Source organism: Hemiscyllium ocellatum, chromosome 32 (genome assembly GCF_020745735.1).
Source record: "Hemiscyllium ocellatum isolate sHemOce1 chromosome 32, sHemOce1.pat.X.cur, whole genome shotgun sequence".
Lineage (NCBI taxonomy): Eukaryota > Metazoa > Chordata > Chondrichthyes > Orectolobiformes > Hemiscylliidae > Hemiscyllium > Hemiscyllium ocellatum.
Window position 1 is genome coordinate 13,609,532 of NC_083432.1, and position 21,837 is coordinate 13,631,368.

Genomic DNA, 21,837 nt, shown 5'->3' on the forward strand with positions numbered 1-21,837 from the left:
GTTGAAACCTAGGACTCTTTTGTAAAAAGTTCAACATATATCACAAATAAATAAGCTTACAAAAGAACGGAATGATGTGTACTGAAATAGCAATCACACTTACAGTTTAGCATTTTGCCGTCTATTTGGAGGCTCTTTGCTGGTCAGTATTTCAAGGCGCTCCAGATTGCTGAAAATCTGATCTATTCTGGCTTGTATTTCATTTTCCACCACTGCAGCAGCAACAGAATTATTAAATCATTAAAACAATAGAAGTAGAAATAGATGAACTATGCAAGTTCTTAAAGCCAAACTGTAGACATGTAATACACCAACTTGTCTGAATGTCAATATGGCACATTTATAGTGTCAGGCATGGGTGACATCTCTCATCAGAGTCAGAAGGTTGTTGAGAGAGAAAAAGACAGACTGCATGTGAGAGAGAGGGTACGCGCACATGAACGACAGCATGGGAGCGACCATGCGAGAGTGCAAGTGTGAGAGCAAGCGAGAGAGGGAAAGACAGGAGAAAAAGAAGACAGAAGAGAATGTAAAAGAAGAAAGTGAGGAGAGTGCTTGTGTGCATGAATGAAGGAGGCCTCTATCTTCTGGGTACATACCACTGATGAGGAAACGGCATCTTCCAGGGCCAACACAACTTCCTTCCTGTTATTTTGAAAACATGAACAAAAAACCTGCATACACCAAACATATTGTGCTGTGGCAGGGCACAACATAGAGGGCCAAAGGGATCGTACTGTGCTGTACTGTTCTGTGTTCTCAGGGTCATATTAGGGTCAACGGAGTTCATAATATTTACATTTAAAATCAATTATACATTACAAATTTATAAAACAATATACCTAAGCTAGCTAACCAATTTCAATGCCTGTCCACCAGCCCCTGTATGATAGAGGTGTGGGGCAAGGCACCTTATTTTACATGCTGCCCTTGCCAGAAATGCACCTGGGGGAATGGAATCTGCAACATAAAAATCAAGCCAGGTACTCACATGTAGCACAGAAAGTATGAGGCCCCTCCACTAGGTCCTACAGTACCAGTTCTAAGAAGTGCTAACACAAGTGGTCCTAACTTGTGGTTCTAGCCAATATTTATCTCTCACTCAGCATTTCAAAAAGCATGATCATGATCACATTGCTCTGGAGGCAGTTGTGTGCAAATTAGAGGTCCTGTTTCCTAGATTACAACTGTTGGCAGAAAAGTACTAAAAACACTTTACAGACAATTGGGATGTCCTGAGACGGTGAAGGGGCTATGTAAATGCATCACTCTTTCCTTATTTATTTATTTTCTGCTAAGACCCTTAGGGTCAACTGCTATCAAATAACAAGACAACACTGGGACTGACTTTTAAAATATGAAATAAAAACATGCTCAGAGAGGCATTCTATGAACTTTCAATCCCAAATTACACAAACTCCAATTAAGAGAATGTCAGAACGCCTCGTTGATGGCTCAGTTGGTGACTAGCAACTGAGATATAAGGTCACAAGGCTCCATTCCAGTCTGCTGATTTAAACTGACTTAACCTGGGGTGGCAGTAATGGTTGCTACAAATAGGCCTCAATGTCCTGGGTGAACAATAGGGGAAAAGAACATTCAGCCAGTGCTCCTAATCAATGCTCTGCAACAACTGCTAAAACAATATTGCAGCATATGGTGCTAAAATTATTCAGTACATTTTAGATATTAGGTTAGCGGGAGGTCTGACTCCATGTCCAGCACGGCCTGGGTCAAATCACAAAGGGAAAAAGATCAGAGGGCAGCTGCTATAGGGTAAGTAGAGCCATACAGCCCAACCCATGCATTTCCTACTATACTTTCCATTAATACTACCACTAAAATATAAATTTTAGTTGAAATTTACTGAAATTTTTAACCCTCCCCCCCCCCCCCCCCCCCAATCCAACTGGGCTGCAGCAAGTGAATATATGGCAAGATCAGTTAAGAAGCATGAAGGCAGACAGTCACCCCAAGTGATTAATGTCTGAAATAGTCCTCAGAGTTCCAAATTAACAAATTTACTGTTTATCATGTAAAACATTTGAAGAGATGAGATCAAAGCTATAATAGATTAGCTCTGGAGGGTATCTGAATAAAAAAAATCAAAAAATGTTTGTTTAGAATGTCTTCATGAAAAGCTGTAACATCCCTCTAAGAGGTTTGGACCATACCCTAATAATATGATGTCGTAATAAGATGCCCCACCAGGACTAAAAATAATGTCATTATTTCTTTTGGCAGAGCCTCATGCCCACATCAGCCGCTCCCCTGCCTTGGCACCAGGCTGGCTCTGTTTACATCTCCTAATTATGAATACTTACAGTGAACAGACTGCGCATCCGCCTTCTCCAGCTGCCCCATGTGAGTTTGCACCTCATGAATCTGCCTGCGAGGAGAGACAGGAGGAAATGGGTGTGTTAGCATCTATCTGCAAACATGGGCAGAGCCCTTCGGAGGAAAGAGGACATTTCCACCCCCCCCCCACCCCCAACTCCCTCCCCCCCCCAGTATTCTGTGCAAGCACACCCTATCAGTCCATGGAAAACCAGACAAAAGCACAAGGAGTGGCTCAGCTTTCAGGGCACAGCTGATGGCAAAGATAGAGGAAGATTGGAAGCATGCATTGCAATGATGTAAACATACAATCTAGGGCACAGTGGTGACACAAATCAGTAGCTGCACATCCCAAGTCACTGTGAGACAGGTTGGTTAACAAGGCTGGCGAAAAAACATTTTCACAAGCAAACACTACTGACAGTCACGAGAGAAATATTATTATCAGTATCTTTTAAGAGAAAATGCTATGTTAATAAATGAGCCTACATACTTAAATGACTATTTGAAAGTATTCGCAGCACAGGATACAATATACTGCTCAGGAGATTTAGTGCTGAAATCCACGAAAGCATCCTCCCATTTGGTTTCATCCAAAACCAACAAGATATTCATCTTTTTTACACATATTTACCCACCTTTCTCTCAAATATATCGATGCTATTTTCCTCAGCTTCTCTTTGTCTCAAACCATTTGGAAGTAGAATCATAGTTTAAAAAATTCAAGTGTTTATTTCCACTAACTTACTCTCATACATATGAACGTCACACAAGGTACTGTAGTCAAAAGGAAACTCATGTGGAACATTAACACTGCCATGGACCAGTTGACGTGAAGAACATACAGCACAGAAATTAGTCAATGCAATTCCAAGAAAGAGTGTTATTGAATGAGCTGTTGAGCTATAAAGACCTCAGAACTTCAATTAGATTAAAAAATTAAATTCTGAATGGATCCCAATTATCCTGATCTCAGTCAACATATTTCAGCAGGCTTTTGTGTCAGAAAGCAGTGGGCAGAAGTATTAATTCAGGTCATCTGTGACAGATCCAAAGCAGGTCCTGACTCCTATTATTGACAGCTGAAAATGTGTTGCTGGAAAAGCGCAGGTCAGGCAGCATCCAAAGAGTAAGAGAATCGACGTTTCGGGCATGAGCCCTTCTTCAGCCCTTCCTGAAGGAGTTTGCTTTTTCGATGCTGCCTGACCTGCTGCGCTTTTCCAGCAACACATTTTCAGCTCTCATCTCCAGCATCTGCAGTCCTCACTTTCTCCTCCTATTATTGACAATCAGCCAGATGATGACAGAGTGGGTGCATAAGAAGCCACATATCGAAATGAATCTTTTAATATGCTGACAGAGGGTGGACCAGAGGAACTGCTGTTTACTGTAGCTCCTCTTGGTGCTGCGCTCAGCAAATCATCCCTGATCAAACGCTGAAATACCACAGATACTCGCAGTTCCAATAAACACTTCTGTTAAAAATCATACCTTCCAAATTAGGATCAAAATGAAGTGAAATACATGTGGATGAAAGAGGAGGATGAAGCTATTTAATCTACAGACATCACCAAAGTTAATATTTTTTTTAAAACTGAGAGAAAATGAACAATGCGGAAAGTTAAACAAAACTTGGCACTTGATAAGAAACTTAACATTTCCCCCTTCACTTTCAGCAGTACCTTACCTGCTGAATGTGCTGAGCTTTCCTACCTACATCACAACGTGATAGTAACTATATTTCTATTGTGCAGACACTTATCTGTCCTAATCAGTCATAGAACATTCCACTAGTTGGAGAAATGGCTTATTATTCATTTAGATACAAAAGAATCAGCTTGCCAAGACCAACCATACATCACAGTCTGACAAACAAACAAGATATTTGGATTTTGCTTTACAGATTATTGTAGAAGTGAATATGTAGTTTCATTACTGGTGGATATGGAACTACTAAGTCACTACAGAAAACAAATAACAACACAGACACGACAGTACAAATATCTGCCTTGTGATATCAATTGATACTTTCCTATGAATTATATTGCCTTTGGGAGGTATGGTGGGATGGGATCAGATTCTCTCTAATCTTGGGAGTAGGAGAGCACTAAGACCAGTGATGTTTTCATAACCAAAAAATACCCTAACAGAGCAGACTGTTAGTGTTTGAGAAACAGGAACCAAAGTTCTTGACAATAAAAAAAAATCTGCATTCAGAAGAGGTGATTTTACTTTTTTTAAATAGCATTTCAGGACGAGTTCTAGAGCAACTGGCTAAAGTAACTGGAGGTCTTCTGGTTAATCCACATCGTTCAAATGCTTATTGATTCCTTCAATATTTTGCAAAAACGTTATTCTATAGCAGTTGTTGTACATGTTGCCAGGACTTCCTGAGAATTTCAGATTGACATTACCAACCAATTGCAGGATTTTAAATACATTCAACAAGCTACCTCCACGACAAAGGTATTTTTGTATAATTAACAGCTTATTTACAACTTTACAGAGTTTTCATACGGTATTACATTACAACGATCATGAGGGACATTTTCATGAAACATAAAGCCAAGTCCAAACAAGTCAGATTAATTTTCAAAATCATATCACATAGGAGGTGCCTTGTGTCTGTGCCAATGCTCTGAAACGGCTATTGAAATAGCTTTAAATCCAGTACATTAGTTATTTTTTATTTGTCTTTTCCTATTTATGAGACAAAAATCATTTGGAAACCAAAAATCAAATGCTCAGAACAATGGAAGTTGAAAGTCACGTGCTTCATGTTTTTTAAAATGTAGAATTGCAACTCAATGACAGAACAACAATGTTTCGTAAAGAGTAATAAAAATGTTCAAATTGTGTTTACTTGAACTGTGAAAGACATCCAGCAGCGCTCCGAAAGTTTGGTTGTTCTCAACTTGGATCATTTCTCGCACATGTACTTTAGCTGTCTGTGACACAAGGACGAAGTCCTGGGCATTGCAGGCTTTTCATCAGAACTGAGAGCAATTTGAGGTGAAAGAGAATGTCACATTCTGTACCGCAAAGATTACTTTTTCCCCATAAATTATTGCTACCAATACTCAAGCTATATCAACAATGGATCAACACATTTTAAGTAGAACTCTTAGTAGCTGCAAATTTCAAATTACTCCTTAGCACCTGAATCAGAAGAGCAAAGGTTCAAGTCCCACCACGATTGTGTAATTTACCTTCACATTCCAGGGCTGTGCTTAGGGGGTTCTGTACTGTCAAAGATGTCAGCTTTAAAAATTGGAATTTACACGGGGCGGCTCAGTGGTTAGCACTGCTGCCTCACAGCGCCAGGGATCTGGATTCAAGTCGAGCCTCAGGTAACTGTCTGTGTGGAGTTTGCACACTCTCCCAGTGTCTGTGTGGATTTCCTCCGGGTGCTTTGCTTTCCTCCCACAGTCCAAAGATGTGCAGGTCAGGTGAATCGGTCATGCTAAATTTCCCATAGTGTTAGGTGCATTAGTCAGAGAGAAATGGGTCTGGGTGGGTTACTCTTCAGAGGGACGGCGTGGACTTGTTGAGCCGAATAGCCTGTTACCACACTATAGGGAATCTAATCTAAACTAATTTAAGGTACTTTTCTGCTCTCTCAGGGAGATGGAAAAGATCTTAGGTCATTATCTCAAAGAAGATCTTGGGGGTTCTCCCCATTGCCTTGGCGAACGTATATTCTTCAGTCAAATCAGAAAAACAGATTATCTAATCACTAACCCATCAGTATTCAAAATTGCTTGACACATTTCCTGCTAAACTCGAAATTTATTTCACTGACTGAAAAGTGCCAACGATACTATATAAACATAGAACATTACAGCGCAGTACAGGCTCTTCGACCCTCGATGTTGCGCTACCCTGTCATACTAATCTGAAGCCCATCCCACCTTCACTATTCCATGTACATCCATATGCCTGTCCAATGACGACTTAAATGCACTTAAACTTGGCGATGTTTCTCTTTCTCTATATACAGTATATAGGAACACTGGAAGCAAAGAATACCACAGTCCAGATTGTCACTCTTCAATCACCCATTAACTGAATTATCTAATTATCATGTGGAGGTGCTGGTGTTAGACCGGGGTGGACAAAGTTAAAAATCACACAATACCAAGTTATAGTCCAATAAGTTTATTTGAAAGTACAAACTTTTGGAGCACTGCACCTTTGTCAGGTACATAGGACACAGAATTTATAAGGGGAACTTGGGGACTGCAGATGTGGAGGGGGAAGGGGACTGCAAGATAAATAGGGGGATGGGAAAGGTAGGTGGAATAGTGATAGGTGGATGCAGGTAGGAGGTGATTGTGATAGATCGGTGGGGACAGTGGAGCAGATAGGTGGAAAGGACTTTGGACAGGTAAGTCAGGTCAAGAGGGTGGTGCCGAATTGAAGGGTTGGATTTGGGATGAGGTGGGGAGATTTCAAAACTTGTTTAGACAAATTTGACGCTGTGGTGGTAGTAGGGTCCCAAGGTGGAAGATGCTCTTCCTCCATTCAGAGGGGCTTGTTTTTGGCGGTGGAGGCAGCCCAGGATTTGCATGTACTTGAGCGAGTGGGAGAGGGAGCTGAAGTAGTTGGCCAAAGCCCACCTATCACCATCCCACCCAGCTTTCCCACTGCCCCACCCCCACATCCTACTTATCTCTTAGTCCACTCCACATTTCTGAAGGGCTTATGCCTGAAACGTCAACTCTCCTGTTCCTTGAATTCTGCCTAACCAGGTGTACTTTTTCCAGGGCCACATTTTTCAACACAGAATTCATAAGTAAAGGATCAAGGTGTCATACAACTGATGTGATGTATTAGACAAACCTAGATGGCTGTTCAGTTTTTAATAATTTAAAATGGAGATGTAGGTTTCAATTGATCAATATGTAAATCCCAGAATTTCTTTCAAGTCACAGCCCCAAGATCACTTAAGTTTTTATCATTGGATAAAAAATAAAGGTGGCACATCAGCGCAGACACATTAAGATGTGAGGTTAGAGCCTATTTGAATCCCAGCCTGGATGTCAGAGTGGTATTATTTACAATTAGGAATTTATAAAATGTCACAGTGACTGCCTACAGATGGTGTCATTTTTGAACAAAATAGAATATATTGGCAAATCAAATTCACCCCATATACTTATATATGCATATGTATGTGTGCATGTGCAGGTGATAGAGAGAGAGAGAGAGAGAAAGAGGCACATTGTGTGAGTGTATGTGTGTGCGCACGGAGTTCACAAGTAGGATGGAATATATGCCTGTGATTGTGTGCACGCGCTTGAGTGAGAGTGTATGTATGAGAGAAAGAGGGTCTGTGTGAGTGTGTTTGTGCGAGAGTGTGTGAGAGAGAGAGAGTGGACAGTGCGGTGAGGTCACCTGTACTGTGTCATGAACCCAAGGTCGCAGTTGAAGTCGCCCTCATGGATACCGAACTTGGCTATCAGCCTCTGCTCGGTGACTCTGAGTCGTTGCATCTCTGAAGTCCACCCTTGGAGGATGGTCACCTGAAGATCAGAGGCCAAAATTCCATGACCGTTGAAGTGTTCCCCAAGAACATCCTATCTGGCAATTGTTGAACACTGACAATTCATCCATTGTCGCAGTGTCTGCATGGTTTTGCCAATATACCATGCCACGGGGCATCATTGCCTGCAGTGTATGAGATAGGCAATATTGGCTGAGTCACATGAGTACCTGCCATGCACATGGTGGGTGGTGAGCCCAAGTGTAATGGTAGCATCCATGTCAACGCTCTGGCGTGTCTTGCATTGGCTGCCATGACAAGGTTGTTTACTGCTGTGGACAATGTTGTCCTGAAGGCTGGGTATTTTGCTGTGAACATTGGTCTGTTTAAGTTTTGATAGTTTTTTTGAAGGCGAGAAGGGGAGACAGAGAGAACATCCTGGCAAGGTGCTCAACTCTTCAATAATGTGTTGCAGACTGCAAAGAACATGGCATCGTTTCTCCATTCCCAGGAAAAACTGGCTGATGAAGAGTATCCTATTGATGATCTCCTGTGCCTGCCCTCTGAAGAGATCATTATGGTTTTTTTACTATAGCATGTCTGAACTGGCCACCAATGAGTTGAGCGCTGTATCCCATTCTTACGACGACTCCTTCAGCACCAAAAGGTGTCCGCCTCATTCCTCCTCATTTGAACAGATGCTGTATCTGCATAGGGCTTGTCCATAGGGGATGGCTGTTTTAATATGTTTAAGGTGGAGCTAGAGAAGTGCAGCATCATGAGGTTATCAATAGGCTTGTGGTAAAGTGAGTTACTGAGGTTTCCGTCCTTAATGGAGATGCATGTGTCCAAGAATGAGACTGATCCTAAACAGTAGTCCATAATAAGTCTGATGGTGGGATGATATCACTGTGTAGTTGTTTCACAGCTCACCATAGATCCAGAGAAGGATAATGTCATCAAAGTATCTGGTATCTTGGTAAAAACAATGACTGCAGATGCTGGAAACCAGATTCTGGATTAGTGGTGCTGGAAGAACGCAGCAGTTCAGGCAGCATCCGAGAGGCAGTAAAATCGATGTTTCGGGCAAAAGCCCTTCATCACGAATAAAGGCAGAGAGCCTGAAGGGTGGAGAGATAAGCTAGAGGAGGTGGGGGTGGGGATTATCTCTCCACCCTTCAGGCTTTCTGCCTTTATTCCTGATGAAGGGCTTTTGCCCAAAATGTCGATTTTACTGCTCCTCGGATGCTGCCCGAACTGCTGTGCTCTTCCAGCACCACTAATCCAGTATCTGGTATCTTGTGCTAGTTGGAGGTCCTGTGCAGCAGTCTGACTCCAGGTTGGGACACAGACAGACTCTAACCTCACACCTTTAATGCACTGTCTGAGCTGAGATGACACCTTTTTTCATCCACTGATAAACCCTTAAGTTATCTCGGGGCTGTGACCTGAAAGAAATTCTGAGATTTACATATCAATCAATCGAATCCAGCATCCCCATTCTAAGTGATTAAAGACTTAACAGTTATCTGGGTTTGTCTAATGCATTGTATTAGTTGTATGACGCTTTGATCTTTTACATGTAAATTCTGTGTCCCATGATCCTGCCTCACTAGCTACCAGACGAAGGAATAGCTCCAAAATCTTGTACTTTCAAATAAATCTGTCGGATTATAACCTGGTGCGTGATTTTTAAGTTTATCCAATTATCTTTTTTTTTTCTCAGACCACCTGCCTCCATGGCCTTGCAGCATAGTCCATTCAACATGTTTAATAACTTTCACATAATTAATGTTTAGCTGTCTACTATGGAAAATACTACTCTCAAAGACTGTCCTGAGTATCAGCGTGAAATGAGTTGCTTAATCTGTTGTTAAAGTTTTGGCAGCTTCCCGTATACAAACTGTTTCCACCATTACAACAGTGATGACACAGAGTCATAGAGATGTGTCAAAAATACTTCAATGCTTTTAAATTGCTTTGAGATGGTCTGATTTCAGTTTCTTCACAAAATCAAAACTTTCACACCTTGCAAGTGCCAGAAAATGACCATCTCCAACAAGATACAATTTAACCACATTCCACATTGCTGAATCTCAAACATCAGCACACTTATAATACAGGTAATTTCTTATCCGGGAGTCCTGTATTTCAAAAATGACATCAAATTCTCTAGTAATGCCAGAGCATAAACGTAATTGCAGATTTGGGCTTCAGTTTTTATTTCAATGGCCATTTTTTCATTAAGTAATCTTTTTAAAAATCCTAAAATAGTAACCCTTAAAGCTCCCTCAACGAGAAGGTAAAGCACAGGTGAGTTTTAGGGCAGATTATTTAAGGTAACTTTCTTTTCCATCTCACCTGTACCAAACGTGTATAGCAGTAATGACATTCAAAGTAGGTGGTCTCAGTGTTCCTGTGACAGAGGTCAGTGCTGCAACGGTGGCTCAGTGGGATGGCACGGTGGCTCAGTGATTAGCACTGCTGTCTGACAGCAACAGGGATCTGGGTTCGATTCCTAACTCAAGCGACTGTCTGTGTGGAGTTTGCACATTCTCATGTCTGTGTGGGTTTCCTCCAGGTACTCCGGTTTCCTCCCACAATGCAAACATGTGCAGGATGGGTGAATTGGCCATGCTAAATTGCCTATAATGATCAGGTTAGGTAAATTAGTCAGGGGTAAATAGAGGATAATAGGGTAGGGAAATGGGTTAGGGTGGATTACTCTTTGGAGGATCGGTGTAAACCTGTTGGGCCGAAGGGCCTGTTTCAACACTTGTAGGGATTCTATGAACTCTCCTGGTTAGTTCGCTCCAGTTAAATTAGTGAAAAGTTTCTAGCACCTGTCTTACGAGCAGATGTACTTTCCAGGATTCCTCATATCTTTAACAGATATGGCAAAACTTGTTTCATTTACTGACTCAATTTACAATTTGGATGAAATGAAAGCAATTAAATCTTGGTAAACAGAGATGCTGCAGCTTCAGGCTTGCAACAAAAATACCTGCTTTAAATAACTGAACTCTAAAGGTACATGTAGCCTCAGGGACAAAATCTATCAACAGCAACAGAGAGGACTACAGAGGGCAACTGTTGTGACAATGAGTAACAGCTTAATGCGATTCAATCAAATAGTTCTCCGAACATAAACAATGAGAACTAAACTTGTGGATCTACGAACATTAAGACTGCAAGATTGAATGTCTTATTTTGCTGCCAATTCTTTTCTTCTATAGATTTTTCACAAAATATTTGTTACTTTCATACAACAACCTACAGTTTAGATAATATACAGGTGATTCTTCTATAATGTGATGCTTACATTCTTATGCAACCCTGCACTATAGATATATTGCACGTTGGTGATGTAATCACGTTACAGCCAACAAACTGTTTTACAACTTTGTGCTTTAGAAACAGTGACCCCAATTCGTCAATTGGGTTAGAGCGAATTTGCATTAACATAACTCATGTTACAACAGAACAACCTGTAGCTATAAAGGTAAATTAAGATAATGCAGAAATAAAGTTACGATAGAAGATCGACTGCGATCTGGCTGAATGTGAATCAGACTCAAGAGGCCAAATGGCCTACCCATATCTCCTGTTTTTCGACAAGAATATGCAGTCATCGTCTACTGGAATAATACCATAAGACTGGAGGATAGCAAATGTTATTCACTCGTTCAAAAAGGGGAGAAGAGACAACCCTGGTAATTACAGACCAGTGAGCTGTACTTGGTTGTGAGTAAAGTGTTCGAAAAGGTTATAAAAGATAGGATTTATAATCATCTAGAAAGGAATAAGATGATTAGGGATAGTCAACAGTGTTTCGTGACGGGTAGGTTGTGCCTCACAAACCTTATTGAGTACTTTGAGAAGGTGACCAAACAGGTGGATGAGGGTAAAGCCGTTGATGTGGTGTATATGGATTTCAGTAAGGCGTTTGATAAGGTTCCCAATGGTAAGCTACTGCACAAAATACTGAGGCATGGGATTGAGGGTGACTTAGCAGTTTGGATCAAAAATTGGCTAGATGAAACAAGACAGAGGGTGGTGGTTGATAGGAAATGTTCACCCTGGAGTTCAGTTACTTGTGGTGTACCACAAGGATCTGTTTTAGATCCAATACTGTTTGTCATTTTTATAAATGACCTAAGTGAGAACGTAGAAGGATAGGTTAGTAAATTTGCAGATGACACGAAGGTCGGCAGAGTTGTGGATAGTGCTGAAGGATGTTGTGCATTACAGAGGGACATAGGTAAGATGTTTACCTGGGCTGAGCGGTGGCAAATGGAGTTTAATGCAGAAAAGCGAGAGTTGATTCACTTTGGAAGGAGTAACAGGAGTTTTGGAACCATGAGGTTATGCTGCAGCTGTACAAAACTCTGGTGTAGCTGCACTTGGAGTATTGAGTGCAATTCTGGTCACCGCATTATAGGAAGGATGTGAAAGCTTTGGAAAGGGTTCAGAGGAGATTTACTAGGATGTTGCCTGTTATGGAGGGAAGGTCTTAGGAAGAAAGGTTGAGGGATTTGAGGCTGTTTTCGGTAAAGTTTGAGAGATGACTTAATTGAGGCACAAAAGATAATCAGAGCGTTAGATCGAGTGGAGCCTTTTTCCAAGGATGATGATGGACAGCACGAGGGGGCATAGCTTCAAATTGAGAGGTGACAGTTATAGGACAGATGTCAGAGGTAGTTTCTTTACTCAAAGAGTAGTAGCAGCGTGAAACGCACTGCCTGCAACAGTTGTAGAATGGTCAACTTTACAGGCATTTAAAAGGTCATTGGATAGGCACATAGATGAGAATGGAATAGTGTAGATTAGATGGGCTTCAGATTGGTTTCACAGGGTGACGCAACATCGAGGGTTGAAGGGCCTGTACTGTGCTGTTATGTTCTATATTCTAACGGGCAAGGCAGAATCAAGAGAACTGAGAAAGTAGATGGCCTTGTGTGATTAGCAAACTGTTGACATTACAGCTAATACACTTGTGTCAATCTTGGGATTTGGAGAAATTCAGAAAATAATGTTACAATAGAAGCATTTCACCTAGTTATAGAGTCATAGAGATGCACAGAATGGAAACAGACCCTTTGATCCAACTTGCCCATGCCAACCAGATATCCAAATGCAATCTAGTCCCACTTACCAGCACCAGGCCCACATCCCTCCAAACCCTTCCTATTCACAAACCCATCCAGATGCCTCTTAAATGTTGCAATTGTACAAGCCTCCACCACTTTCTCTGGCAGCTCGCTCCACACACGTACCATCCTCTGCATGAAAAAGTTGCTCCTTCGGTCTTCTTTATATCTTTTCTCTCTCACCCTAAACCTATGCCCTCTAGTCCTGGAATCCCCCACCCCAGGGAAGAGACTTTGTCTATTTATCCTATCCATGCCCCTCACGATTTTATAGGCCTCAGTGGGGTCACCCCTCAGCCTCCAACGCTCCAGAGAAAACAGCTCCAGCCTATTCAAACTCTCCCTATAGCTCAAATCCTCCAACCCTCCAAGATCCTTGTAAATTTTTTCTGAACCCTTTCAAGTTTCACGACACCCTTCTAATAGGAAGGAGGCCAGAATTGCACCCTGTTTTCCCTGGAGCGTCGGAGGCTGAGGGGTGACCTTATAGAGACTTATAAAATTATGAGGGGCATGGATAGGGTAAATAGACAAAGTCTTTTCCCTGGGGTCGTGGAGTTCAGAACTAGACGGCATAGATTTAGGATGAGAGGGGAAAGATATAAATGAGATCTACAGGGCAACTTTTTCACACAGATGGTGGTACGTGTATGGAATGAGCTGCCAGAGGAAGTGGTGGAGGCTGGTACAATTGTAACATTTAAGACACATTTGGATGGGTATATGAATAGGAAGGGTTTGGAGGGATTTGACCGGGTGCTGGCAGGTGGGACTAGATTGGGTTGGGATACCTGGTCAGCTTAGACGGGTTGGACAGAAGGGTCTGTTTCCATGCTGTACATCTCTATGACTCTAAATGGCTGAACCAATGTCCTGTACAGCTGCAACATGACCTCCCAACTCCTGTACTCAATACTCTTTACTGCAAAAGGAAAGCATACCAAATGTCTTCTTCACTATACTATCTACCTGCGACTCCACTTTCAAGGAGCTATGAACCTGCACTCCAAGGTCTCTTTGCTCAGCAACACTCCCTAGGACCTTACCATTAAGTGCGTAAGTCCTGCGAAGATTTGTTTTCCCAAAATGCAGCACCTCACATTTAATTTAAATTAGATTAGATTATTTACAGTGTGGAAACAGGCCCTTCTGCCCAACAAGTCCTCCAAAGAGCAACCACCCAGACCCATTCCCCTACATTTACCACTTCACCTAACACTACAGGCTATTTAGCATGGCCAATTCACCTAGCCTGCACATTTTTGGACTGTGGGAGGAAACCGGAGCACCCGGAGGAAACCCACGCCCCGACATGGGGAGAATGTGCAAACTCCACACAGACAGTTGCCTGAGGCAGAAATTGAACCGTGTGAACTTGTTGGGCAGAAGAGCCTGTTTCCACACTGTAAGTAATCTAATCTAATCTTTTTTGTTACTTGTTCAAAAAACTCAAACAAGTTTGTCAGACATGATTTTCCACTCACAAAGCCATGTTGACTATCCCTAATCAGTCCTTGCCTTTCCAAATACATGTATGCCCTGTCCCACAGGATTCTTTCCAACACTTGCCCACCACCAACGTCAAGTTCATTGGTCTATAATTCCCTGGTTGTCCTTACCATCCTTCTTAAACAGTGGCACCACATTAGGCAACCTCCAGTCTTCCAGTACCTCACCTGTGACTATCGATACAAATAACTCAACAAGGAGCCCAGCAATCACTTCCCTCGCTTCCCACAGAGCTCTAGGGTACACCTGATCAGGTCCTAGGAACTTATCCACTTTTATTTGTTTTAAGATATCCAGCACTTTTTCCTCTGTAATATGGACATTTTTCAAGATGTCACCATCTATTTCCCTACATTCTATATTTTCCATGTCTTTTTCCACAGTAAACACTGATGCAAAATACTCGTTTAGTATCTCTCCCACCTCCTGTGGCTCCACACAAAGGCCGCCTTGCTGATCTTTGAGGGGCCCTATTCTCTCCCTAGTTACCCTTTTGTCCTTAATGTATTTGTAAAAACCCTTTGGATTCTCCTTAATTCTATTTGCCAAAGCTATCTCATGCCCCCTTTTTGCCCTCATGATTTCCCTCTTAAGTATACTCCTACTGCCTTTATACTCTTCTAAGGACTCATTCAATCTATACCTGATATATGCTTCCCTTTTTAACCAAGCGCTCAATTTCTCTAGTCATCCAGCCTTCCCTACACCTATCAGCCTTTCCTTTCACCCTAACTCTGGACATGCAATTGAAGTTAGTCTTTCAAGTCTCCAGCTATGCAACAAACACTAGAGTAAGCAGTGAATCCCTCTAGTTCTAGATTCTATTGCAGCCCTGATTTTAATCATTTCGTCATTGGTAGCTTCCCTTCACTCACACAGCTGTACGATCTGAAATTCACTGGAAAATTTGCAGCATTTTTCCTACGTTAAGTTGCTTCTCAAAAGCCCTCTCTCTGGCCAAGGTTTTTGGTCATCTGTCCTACTATGTTGTATGCAGTTCAGTGTCATCTTCACATTATAATATAACTGTGACATGTTGATTACGTTGAAGGTGCTGTACAAATACAGAGGAACCTCGATTACCCAACGGACACAGGCGGGGAGTCTTTTGTTCGGTTAATCGAATTCCGGATAATTGAATACCAGATAACACAGTTTAGCTAAGCATCGCGAGCAAGCGATCTTGCCAAATAATCAAATATTCAAATAATTGAATGCCGGGTAATTGGACAATCTGTCCAAGTAGTTGCTGTTGTTATCCATTCACCTTAGTTATCCCATTTGCATAATTTCTACATTTCAGTTTCTAAAAGCATGGGTAATCTTGTTGAGAGAAAGTGACAAAGTTTGTTAAGAGATCCCAGCTATGTCTCAGATTTCAAGTCAGTTACATGAGTGTAAGGGGCTTCGTGATTCAGCTTGATACATCTAACACTGACTTCAAATGCAGTTTTGTTCACTCTATCCTGTAAAAGATGCTGTTTTTTGCTTGTGATATTCAGTTTCACAAAGAGAGAATATTCCTCTTTTAAGTAATGATAGCAAGCCTTTTTTCAAGTGCAATGTGTATCACAGTTGGCAACTGAATTACACCTTGCATGGTCTCTCAGCTTCTTTGTATCTGCCAATGCTGGACAGTCAATCCTCCCTTTTCTGCTTCTATCCATACCTGGTACTAGAAATGCAGATCAAACAGAAATCCAGGTCCAGCTACTCTCTGAACAACAATCAGGTGTGGAGATTTGAATCGATGTTGATTTGAATCTAATTAATATTTAAGACTTTGTCAATTTCTTGTGTATTTCAAAATTCGTGCCAGCTGCTCGGATACAATTTGGTCAAAATCTTCCAGCCAGAAATAATGCCACAATCAACAGTGATTACACGTAAACTGATACATTTTATCAGCACTGTGGCTCAGACTTCCTATGGAGGTGGCATGGGTAGGTGTTAATTGTTCAGGTTTAGTTTTAAGTGAATGCATAAGCCTTCCTGATACAATTCCTTCTATCGATCACTGTTAATCCAGGTTCCATGCCTGTGATTAACAGTGGAAATACCCTGAGGTTAATTTCTACTTAACTACAGGGCAGCAAGCCCAAGATTTCAATGTTAAGGTCAGTGTCAAAGACATTCCCAGAGGGGGCCAGGGTGTGTACTTCTACCTATCTGAAGGTTAAGCTTCCAAGGTAAATATGCGTGTGGGACTAAACATTCACCTCAATTACCGTTGGGAGCTCTGAACTAAACTTAAAACATACCTCCTATCAATTTCCTATCTCTATCTTGATTTGGTTTTTGGTTGATTTCTTAAGTATTTCCTATGATCGGTTGATGACATAAAAGATTTGGGCTAGGAGTAAGTTCAATGAATATATATTAACCTCATGAGAGAATAACCAGCTCTCGGTTTAAGTAACCAGATCTTCAGAGAAAAAAAAATCAGTACTCACTTTTACATCCCAGACAATTCTCTTGAGGAGATCACCATGCAATTTAAAAATTACAAAATAACCATAGATCAAATAAGGTAAAAAGAAATATAATATTGATTCCAGGCGGCGCTACTCCCCTTTGTACTATATTCGACTCAATGTTAAAGCAAATCTCTGCCGATGGACAAGTTAAACAAAACATGGTGTCATATTAACACAAATACATTCTGGGTTAGGAACAAACTACTGCAGGCATTGGAATTTATACTGAAACCAACAAATGCTGGAGATCACAGCTTCCATAGAGAGAGAGCAAGCTAATGCTTCAAGTCTGGATGACTCAAAGCTCAAACAAATTCTGGGTTAACTGAGAATTATTCATTAGATAACTGATAGGACTAAGGCAAACTGACCAAAGTTTCCCCATGCTTGATCACTGGTCTGTGATCTTGCCTGATTTCACCTGTGACACCAGTAACTCAGCTTGTTGGCACAGTGGAGAAGGACCAAAGAAAAAGACACAATAATGATTTCTATCCAGTGATCCCACTGGAACAGCTTGTGTCTGAAGCCTGGATCATGCATGGCTGAGAAGCTACCCTTTATGGAATAACTTTATAATAGTCATTGTCTATTTAATAATGTCCCAAGAAGAGTTAATGCCTCAGGAATATTGAATAATCGTTAAAGGAGGAGAAAACTTTGTCTGACAGATCAGTGAACTTTAATCAGTTCTTCATCCAATTATGGTTTCTCCCTAAATGTTGACACACTCCCTCTTATGAACTAGCTTCAGGATTTGGAATTTATAGGCTTTCCTACATGACAAAAGCTTTCTTTCAAATTCTTCCACATGATTTGGTAATGTTGACAAGGTCAGCATTTATTGCTGATCTCGAATTACCCTTGAGATGACAGTGTTTAGCCACTTGCATGAATCGCAGCAGTTCATATAGTTCAGGTATATCCACAGTGCTGTTGGGCAGAGGGTTGCAAGATTTTGACCCAACGACGGTTGAGGAATGATGATATAGATCCCAGTTAGTTTGGTGCGTGGCTAGGAGGGAACCTTTTAAGTGATGGTTTTCCCCATGTATCCTTTGTCCCTGTTCTTCTAGGTGATAGAAATCACAAGTTTGTTGAAAGAGTTTTGATAAGTAACTCTATTGAAACCTGCCTTTGATACACATTTAGCCACTGCGCATCAGTGGTGGAGGGAGTTAAAAGTTTAAATTGGTGGATACAGTAATGATTAAGATGATTGCTGTGGCCTGTTCTTGAAGCTGCACTGATCCAGTTAAGTACAGAGTATTCCATCACACTTCTGACTTGCACTGTGTGGATGATGGTCAGGCATTGGGAAGACAGGAGGTGAGCTATGTACATCAGAAATGCCAGCTTGTGACCTGCTCTTGTATTGATAGTATGAGTGATCATATCATTTTCTGGCCAACAAAATGCTGTTTATGCTAGAATTAAAGCATAAACATTTATCTTAAATCTTCAAGTCATAATTAATGAAATTGTGTTGGAAGCAGCATAACATCACAGTCCAATATCTTTAAAAACAAGCACACTGGTACAGTACTGAGTCCTGCAGAGGGGCTCCATCACTGGTTTGTGCCAAGTCAGCAGTTTGTTTGCTACAACTACTTTCAGTCCTACTGCAGAAGTGGCTAGAAAAATATAAATCAGGCACTGTCTCCCAGTTGTGATCAGGGTCCAGTGCAGCAGAGTTCATGTACTCAGAGTGAATGGTGAAAACAGAACTGATCTCAGTTGTAACCTTCTCCAGGGTTAAACTGCCTGTTAACACTCAGTACCTCAGCTCACATACAGAAACTGCCTTAGGAGGTATGACTGCGGTGGTGAACGAGCACAACAAAAATTACGGCTTTCAGCAGACATTGGGAGATTTTCTTTTTCTTTGGAGAAAAGGAGAGCAATTTCTGTATGCCAGCTTCACAGCAAATGCACTGGTAAAATTCATTTGTGGGAGGATAGGTGAGATAAGGCCATCTACAACAGAAAAAAGTTTAAAAGGCCAGTCAAGCAAAATAGTGCTTATCTTCAAGGAATGGGAGAAATTGGACAGAAATTAACCTCAAAAGAGTTAACATCATCCAATTCAGTGGGACAGTTCTTTCAAAAGCACTTTTCAGATATGTTTGGGTTATTTTCAAGGTAGTTTTTGCTTTTATACATTCACAGTATATGGGCATCACTGGATAGACCAGCACTCATTGGGAGGTTCACAATATAAAATTGCACAGTTATAAGGTTCAAGGACCTCTACGTCCGACCATGTCAGATGACCTAGGACTCTGCTTCCCCCCTTTTCAACTGGATCGTCGACTTGCTGACCCGCAGATGACAATCAATAGGGGTAGGTAACAATACTTCCTTCACAATAATCCTCAACACCATTGCCCCACAAGGCTGTGTACTCAGCCACTTACTATATTACTTATACATTCACCTCTGTGAGGGCAAATTCAGCTCCAACTCCATTTACAAACTTGCTGGCGACATGACAATAGTGGATTGGATCAGATCTCAAACAATGATGAAACAGAGTACAGGAAAGAGATAGTCAGCTTATTGGGATGGTGTAAAGACAACAATCTCTCCCTCTATGTCAGCAAAATCAAGGAGCTGGTCATCAACTTCAGAAAGCGGAGTGGAGAACAGGCTCGTCTGTATCAATGGGAATGAGGTGGAGCTTCAAATTCCTAAAAATAAATATCCATCACAACCTAGTATGGCAACTGCTCTGCCCAAGACCACAAGAAATTATAGAGAGTGGTAAATCCATCACAAAAACCAGCCTTCCTTCCATTGACTCCACCTATACTTCCCGCTGCCTCAAGAAAGCCATCAACATAATTAAAGACCATTCCACCTTGATTATAATCTCTTCCATCAGGCAGAAGATACAAAAGTTTGCAAGTTCATACCAATAGATTTAAGAACAGCTTCTTCCCCACTGTTATCAGACTTGCGAACAGACCTCTCATACATAAGAGCTGATCTTTCTCTGCACCTTTTCTGTAACTGTAACACTATATTCAGCGCTCTTTTACCCTGATGTACTCAATAAGGTGTGATTTATCCCGTAAACATGTAAACCCATACTTTTCGCTATATCACAGAACATGTGACAATAAGAAATCAAATCAGATGAGGCTACCTAGAGGGGTACAACAAGATCAACTCTACACATCACATCAGAGGATTGGTTAGAGGAACATGCCACTTAATACAGAATTCATCTAATCATGGGAAGGACATACTGTCTCTGAATGATGCAGAAGCAACCTACAACAGCCCTCCACACTATCCACAACTCCACCAACCTTCATGTCATCGACAAACTTACTAATCCACCCTTCCACATCCTCATCCAAGTCATGCATGAAAATCACGTAAAGCACAGCTCCCTGAATAGACCTGAGGAACATCACTGGTCACCGAGCACCAGGCTGAATACTTTCCATCTACTACCATCCTCTGGCTTCTGTGAGCCAGCCAATTCTGTATCCAGACAGCAAATTTTCCCTGTATCCCATGACTTGTTTCTTTCTGAATGAACTACAGTAAGGTTCCCCATGGTGGTGGGTGCGTGGAATGCACTGCCAGCAGTGGTGGTAGAGTCAGCTACATTAGGGACATTTAAGCAACTCTTGGATAGGCACATGGATGATAGTAAAATGTAGTGTATGAAGGCTAGTTTGACCTTAGAGTAGAATAAAAGGTCGGCACACCATCGAGGGCCGAAAGGCCTGTACTGTGCTGTGCTGCTCTACATTCTATGTTCAAGAAAATACTAAACGACAAACAATTTAGTTCTGGAAATTACACATAAAGCACTCTTAACCTGGAGAACATTCCAAATGACTCCACAGAAGAAAAGGCAATAGGTAAGAGAATGGACTGCATGTCATGGAGAGAGAAATTAGGAGCAGTAAGCTGAGGTTTGAATAAGGCAATGGGGCTTTGGGAAGGTTCTTCATACTGGACAAGGGAGAGAGCAGAATTCTGAGAAACGTGTTAAGAGTTCTAACCATAGTCAGAAATATATGTCACCAACACACATGGCTGGCCAGCGGGACGTACCCTTAATTTTGTCAACAGTGGCTCATTAATCAGGTTTGACGGCCAGTCCCGAATGGCTGCCTGCTTGTAAAAGCCGCCAGCCAATCAGTGAACCAGCAGCACCACCTCAAGGAGGTACACTCAACGGCACTTGAATTCTCATAAAATTCAAATGTTGGAGAGCAATCATGCTGGAAGAAATCACTAGAGTTATGGGGCTCTATTCCCTGCTCATGGGCCTATCCTTGAATGAAAACTATCGCAACTCTGTTTTATTTTCCACTGTACCTCAACTAATCAGCAACATAAAAGCTAAGGCAGAGCCAAGACTAGATATTTTGTGGCAGGTGGCTAATTTGCTGAAGGTTCCTCCAACTATCTACAAGGCTTGGCAGAAGGATGAAATAATGTCCAATTGCCTGGGTGAATGAAGTGGCTCTACAATATTCAGGACAAAACAGCCCCCTTGGTCGACAGCATTAGTCTATCACACACAGACCTGACACCACTGACATACCTTGGCTGCAGTATGTACTATCCACACTATGGCAGGTCACTGTGCCGTCTTCAGTAGCATCTCCAAAACTATCAAACACAAACACATAGGATCAAAGTAGCAGGTTCATGAGACCGCCATCGTGACTATCAGGATCATTCATACATCTCCACTCCTTCATCCCAAGGTCAAATCACTGAGCCCAACAGCACGGATGACACTAATCACAGACACTATCGAAATCAAGGCAATGATCCACCCTTACTAAGGGGTACTAGGAATCAACAATTAATGTGAGTTACGCCAGCGATTTGACAAGTATCACTGACT

General features: G+C 41.6%; 1 protein-coding gene across 2 annotated transcripts in view; it reads right to left on the bottom strand.

Annotated features, from left to right (window-relative positions):
- The window catches only part of gosr2 (golgi SNAP receptor complex member 2), a 63,446-nt gene that overhangs the window by 35,433 nt on the left and 6,176 nt on the right, over positions 1–21,837 (bottom strand). For both annotated transcript variants that reach the window (XM_060848591.1, XM_060848590.1), the window contains exons 2-3: positions 2,325–2,389; positions 104–212 (exon numbers count right to left, since the gene is read on the bottom strand). In XM_060848591.1, the coding sequence (XP_060704574.1) occupies positions 104–212; positions 2,325–2,389 (174 nt within the window). The remainder of the gene's footprint in view (positions 1–103; positions 213–2,324; positions 2,390–21,837) is intronic.